The following is a 6136-nucleotide window of genomic DNA, read 5'->3' as shown; positions in this document are numbered from 1 at the left end:
CCTTCTACAGCTGGACAGTCAGTGCGCTGCGGAACCGGCAAACTGAGAAGGTCCAAGTTTATTTTCTGCGACTTGACTTCAGGAAGAAAAACTCATCTCGCAAAAAGGTGAGTCACCTACATCCCTTATACCGTATACGTAAAATATTCGAATACAAACAATAATTCTTTACGTTATAATAATAAATACAGCGTTTTATGTTAGATGTTTTCAAAGAATTCAGATTGAAATTACTTTTTATGATTGTCAAATACGTGGATTCTTTTAACAGAAGATTATTATACAAATGTTAATTTGAAATCACGACAATGAATACAGCAATGCCTCCACTCCAGCCTCGAACCTCATCCGTACTGAGGCTTCACACACAGTCCCGTCGCAGACTTGCCCGTTACACGCAAAAACCAAGGAAATGACCGGAAATCGACCGTTGATCGTAAATAAACCTTTAACCGCTAGTATGTGGCAGAATGTGCTGTTGATCAGATCCGTCGCTCTTCATTTGTAACCAAATGTCGCTTAAAACACCTAAACCACCCCACAAATAGCTGCAGAAATGTAAAGTTTAAAAATGTGGTTCATATTTTTAGTGAAACATCTTGAATTGTGTGACTGTAAAAAGTGTTTCGAGTAGTGTAGCGACACGTCTTTCCCCGGTCTTCTCTCCCTCCGTTCCCATCACGATGCGCAAGAGCCGCCGATTCGCTGCGGTACCCGACAGAACGAAGAGCGTCGTACACATATTCACCCAGTACCTCATTGCTTGTCCTTGCATCGGCTGAAGAGCTACGATTTTGCCGGGCTGGGAAGTTATAGAACAACGGCAATGAAGCGCCTCCATGCCATGGAACATCAGTGCGATCTTTGCTACTCCGAGTAGTACTCGTCTCTCGCATTACGTGCTTTTTGTTTATACACAACTTTTTTTTTCCCATTCGTCCCAGGTATCTTTTAAAAGTCGTCCAAACGGAATCGATTCGAAGGCAGTCGCTTCCAAATACGAAACGTTGTACGGGTCACACGGGACCACAGCCACACTGATGATGACTGCCAAAGGGCAAATCCCCCCTGTACCTTTCTCACTGTAAGACAAACCTTTCTTTTAATTAATTACAGATTTCCGAGGATGGGCATGATGGAGCTGATCATTACATTCATGAATGGCAACTCACTCGCCCTTAACGTGGACCCGAACATCACCGTGTCTCAACTCAAGGGTCTCATCGAAACACGCGCGGGGGTCTCGCACGCCAAGCAGCAGCTTTGCTGTCAGAACGGCCAGAAAGTGGAGCTCAGCAATGAGCACAGCACCCTACTGGAGTACGGCCTGCGCTCGGGATCCACGGTGTCAGTGCTCATCGTGGAGCCCCATCCCTTTCAGGTGTTCCTGAAGAACGAGAAGGGTCAGACTCACACATATGAGGTGGCGCCCGGGGAGACCGTGGAGATGTTCAAGAAGAAAGTGTACAACAAGGAGCGCGTCCCCATGGACCAGCAGAGGCTCATCTATGAGGGAAAACAGATGGAGGACAACAGGACACTGGAGTTCTACGGGGTGAAGAGAGAGGGCACCATCTATCTGACCTTGCGCCTCAGAGGAGGCTGAAAACCTTAGTGAAGGATAGATTCACCAGGATAAGCAGATGGGGGGGTCATTCGAGTCCCTGCTCCCCCCATAATACCTTTGGGAAATATGTATTAAAATACACATATTTTGTAGTAGCCTATTATAGCAGTATATACATTACAAGTCAGTTAAGTCAATGAAGGGAGCATTTCTACATGTAATATTTGTCATCAATGTTGAAGTAATTTCTACTGCAAGTTAAGACTTTTAAATTGTACCATGGCTCATCTAATTCCGTGATTTCTGTCACAATTCTTTGCATTCCAAATGGTCAATTTTTTAAAGAGAATAGGTTAGGAAAATAATATTTTCTTATTAACTTTTAACTTATCATTTGTGTTACGATTTAGTTTATAGTTGGATAAAATTAATTGTATTTATTGTATAATTGTAATCACTGTGAAATTAATAAAATTTAACTTCCTGGACTGACAAGACTCACTGTATTTTGTGTGACATTTTGTGGTGGTGGCAGTTTTAGCTCCACACAGGCATCAAAAGTTAAAAAAAAAAAAAAAAAAAAAAATCACAGTCTCCCGAATGTCATGACCGTGCCCACACCTCAATCAGCAGCACCTGGATGTAATCGGATATATAAAACATCTCTCAACCTCTTTCCAGTTGTGGAATTTCACTGGAAGCAACTGTCCCTTCTGTCTGTGTTCTCCAATTCGCCTTGGTTCGCGTTTCCCAAGTCCTGTCCCTCATCGTTCCCCAGTCTATGTCTCTTTGACAAACGACAGCCTGCCTTGTTCCCCGCTCATAACTTTGGATCCTTGCCTCTTCTGTTTGCTGGTCGACCGACCGTTCGCCTGTCCCTGACCACGAGAACACGTCTACTCCTTTGGCTCTGAATAAACTATCCTGCCCAAGTGCAGGATAGTTTATTCAGAGCCAAAGGAGTAGACGCGATGAGCTCTGCTCATCATGACACCGGAAATCACTGTTTCCTCCCCGAGTCACACTGTCAGGTGCATGTTTGTAATTGCTATGAAATCTGTTCCTGAATCGGCACCATGAAATCAGTCAGTTCGGTGTGTATTCACTCAAGGAACTGACATCTACGCACATCTTTTAATAGTATAGTTAATATTAATTTGACTAGATGGTCCTCGTCGACAGTGACGGACAAACAACAACAATATTAATTTATACAGATTTACGTGTGATGCGAATGTGGCAATGTCCTTTCCCGGAAGCCCAGTGGCGCCGTTGCTAAGGCAACGACAAACTTTCGGCGGTGTGTGAAATGCAGCGCCCGTCCGTGCCGAAGAGTGTATTATTATGGTGCTCCTCGAACTGAGGAACAGGATTATTTGAACATTAAGTGGACGAGAACAGCGGAAATGGGCGACCCGCGAGTGGAGTGGATCCGAAACCGAGCGTTTGCTGCGTTTCAGCTCTCAGAGCCGGTGTGTTTCGAGGAGCTGCTCAGAAGACTAGATGGAGATGGAGACGGAGAGCGGAAGATCTTGCAATTCCTGAACGAGCTCTCCGAGCATGAGTCTCCCTCAGCGCTCTTCTTCTTCAAAAGTGTGAGAGAAGAAGAGGTTGAAGTGGAGGTCCTCACCGGTGCGCTCCATTATTATTATTATTATTATTATTATTATTATTATTATTATTATTATTATTAAATTTACAGAGAAGACACCTTCGTTTTCAATGATAGATGATAAAACTTTACAATGATTTACCTTCTTACACCGCAGGATGTTGCCCTACTAATTCTAGGGTCAACATCACAAAAAGGGATTTGAGCTGAAATCTTTAGATTACAAGGAATCAATATTAACAAGATACCACCTTCTGCCATATATCATATATATATGTATATGTACAATAGCTGTATGATCTTTTTGCTTATTATGTTTTTTCTTGCTGGCATTGCAGAAATGACCCCACCTGCTGTGGATGAAATTGGGCACCTTCTTGAATATGATGATGGGGAAAACGTATCCCTCACTGTAAGATAACCACTGGTAGACTAGTTGGTTTACCATGCCACTGGCACATATTCATGTCAGTTTGCTAGCCATATAACAGTTTTCTGACTGCATTTAATTTCTAATATTTGGAATTATTGAACTAAACTGCAACATCTGTAGAATATTGCAGTATTAAAGCAATATGAAATTGCAAGTCTAGAGGACAACCCTGGGGAATAAATTTTGTTTGGTTGTTATTTGCAATAGACTGTTTTGCTTCATATTGATTTACCAGAGGACAGAGATCCAGACTGTGTACCACATAGATCTGCATGTGGCGCTGAACGCAATCCCACAGAGGTTCATCAAGTCCAACATGTTCTACTTCCTCAGGAACACCAAAGGTAACAGCGAGGGGAGACCAGTCATGAGTTTGTACCCAGGGCCTTGTGTTCAGTGGTGAGGCTGCTGTGTTCTTAATGGGCTGGGGAGCAGTTTACTTATGAACTTACGAGATCTTCTCCCTCTTCTGCACTGTAATTTACACTAGATAGGATGGTTGTATTCTCATTTATAATTGTTATTTCTGTTCGGATGTCGGTTGCAAGTAACAGTGACATTAACCCTCGGTCTAAAATGTATCTCAGATTTAGAAGCATGAGACATTTTTCCCTGGTGAATTCCAGAACCCATCATCGAGCCTGTTGATATCACTGAGGCTAATAACCTGATGCCCAGATTCCTGGAGACAGGAATGCTCAATGGACACTCCTTGCTGATGCTGAAGGATGTTTTCAGTCATGTGAGTAGCAAAAGGCTCTTACAGCAGTTTCTGATACCTTGTGGCTGCTGAGGACCCACAGAGAGAGTCTGCTGTGACAACACGATTTTTATCATTTGTGGAATTAATCAAGTGACAAAGCTGATCTACAGAAGTTAACCAGTCCTTGTATTTCTCTCTCTCCTTTACAGGTGTACATCCCCCAGCTTTCAGTCAGCCAGCTGATGATCACTGACGGCGGCTACCACCAGAGAGAGCAGGCGACCTCAGACAAGCCTCAGGGGGGCGACACAAGAGGGAGAGAGGATCAAAAGCCCGCTGAGTTGCGGGGGATGCTCATGATCCGGGACGAGTTGCTGAACAGCTCCCACAAGTTCCTTAGCCACATTGATAGGACCCTCCAGCAGCTGGAAGGTGTACCTTTCTATATGGGCACATGCTACTGAGTCATTTCTATATATACTTCTTGCTGTGAACGTAGTTAGGTCTACACTTGTCTAGGTATGTGCCTGCGGTCCGGAGCATCAGAACACACAGATGTGTGATGACAGTCTGGTTCCACAGGTGAAATCAAGCTGCACATTCCAGAGATGGACCTGGTCCCTGACGTCGAAGTGCTCGCTTCCATGCCAGAAGTTGTGGAGAAGCTGGAGCAGTGTGTGATGAACTGGCAGACTCAGACTACCATCGTAATTGAGGAGCAACAGAAGAAGAAGCCACAGGTAGCGCTTTGCTTACATTTTTAAAGAGCTGAGATTCTTTTTAGCATTGTTCACATGCATGTGTTGCTCGCCCTTCATGCCACTATTTGTCCCCTAAGGCTCCAGGTCCCATGGCAGAGATTGACTTCTGGCGGGAGCGTTCTGCTGTTCTGAGTGCCCTGAACGAGCAGCTGAAGTTGCCTGCGGTCAGGAAGGTTCTGGATGTGATGACCCATGCTGATCCAGTCACCATGCAGAGCCTGGACTTGACCATTACTGAGCTTAGCAAGTTACACGTGGAATCCGTGGAGAACGTGCGCTTCCTCAGCACGCTAGAGAGACAATTCAAGGTATGAATGTCAGAGGAAATCGAGCGTTTACTGTGACGCTGCTTATTCCAACAGCTTTACTGTAACCACTTCTGCATTCTGCTGTTTGTGCTCTGTGCCGCGCAAAGGTCAGCTGATGCCGTAACCAGTAAGCACATAGAAGGCAGGTATAGGGCATAGTTCAGATATCTTGTCATGAGAAGTGACTAATTAAATGATCTACTAAATCTAATTAAATGATTTACTGTTCTTCAAGGTCTCTAAGCCTCTGTCATGTGATCTGCAATAAAAAATTTGGTTTATATTAATCTGGGTGCTTTGTCCCTTCAACACAAGATCCCAAGCAGACAACCACCTCAGTACCTTTCTGAGTATTTGCTTCGCACCGCTGTTCAAACAGACATTGTTTATAGTTATGCAGATAATAATTTCACTCATTTATTAATCAGAAAAAAACTCAGCCGGTAAACTGTTAGGAGCGTGACACATGCACGACCATGGTTCTTGTCTCAGAACCTGGCCACAGCAACGGACTTTCGTGTGATTCTGGACACCATCCCGGGAATGATGAATGGCCTGCGCATGGTGTGGATCATCTCTAGTCACTACAACAAGGATGAGCGCATGGTGCCCCTCATGGAGCGCATCGCCTGGGAGCTGTCAGAGCGGGTGTCACGCGTGGTCAACGTGCGCACACTCTTCAAGTGAGTCCCTCACTCAGCTTTTCTCTTTTTTTGTCTGTCCGTTCCATATAGACGCTTCCAGGTTTACAA

At 44.4% G+C, this 6136-nt stretch overlaps 2 protein-coding genes across 2 annotated transcripts in view; both read left to right on the top strand.

Annotated features, from left to right (window-relative positions):
• Positions 1-1869, top strand: isg15 (ISG15 ubiquitin like modifier). The gene is made up of 2 exons (XM_018748988.1): positions 1-104; positions 1115-1869. The coding sequence occupies exon 2, from the start codon at positions 1127-1129 to the stop codon at positions 1604-1606; it is 480 nt and encodes a 159-aa protein (XP_018604504.1). The 5' UTR covers positions 1-104; positions 1115-1126; the 3' UTR covers positions 1607-1869.
• A 1024-nt stretch (positions 1870-2893) lies between these two features.
• Positions 2894-6136, top strand: part of dnah10 (dynein axonemal heavy chain 10) — a 50615-nt gene continuing 47372 nt past the window's right edge. Inside the window, exons 1-8 of the mRNA XM_018749152.1 lie at positions 2894-3199; positions 3518-3591; positions 3848-3956; positions 4239-4354; positions 4525-4747; positions 4898-5055; positions 5154-5384; positions 5877-6067. Coding sequence (XP_018604668.1) covers positions 2974-3199; positions 3518-3591; positions 3848-3956; positions 4239-4354; positions 4525-4747; positions 4898-5055; positions 5154-5384; positions 5877-6067 — 1328 coding nt within the window. The 5' untranslated portion in view covers positions 2894-2973. The remainder of the gene's footprint in view (positions 3200-3517; positions 3592-3847; positions 3957-4238; positions 4355-4524; positions 4748-4897; positions 5056-5153; positions 5385-5876; positions 6068-6136) is intronic.

Source organism: Scleropages formosus, chromosome 19 (genome assembly GCF_900964775.1).
Source record: "Scleropages formosus chromosome 19, fSclFor1.1, whole genome shotgun sequence".
NCBI classification, from domain to species: domain Eukaryota; kingdom Metazoa; phylum Chordata; class Actinopteri; order Osteoglossiformes; family Osteoglossidae; genus Scleropages; species Scleropages formosus.
Note: the sequence above shows the minus strand (reverse complement) of the source record. Positions and strands in the feature narration are given on the sequence as shown.

What these genes read in the sequence shown, in the direction of transcription:
- isg15 (XM_018748988.1), top strand. Translation starts at nt 1,127, where the DNA reads ATGGGCATGATGGAGCTGATCATTACATTCATGAATGGCAACTCACTC.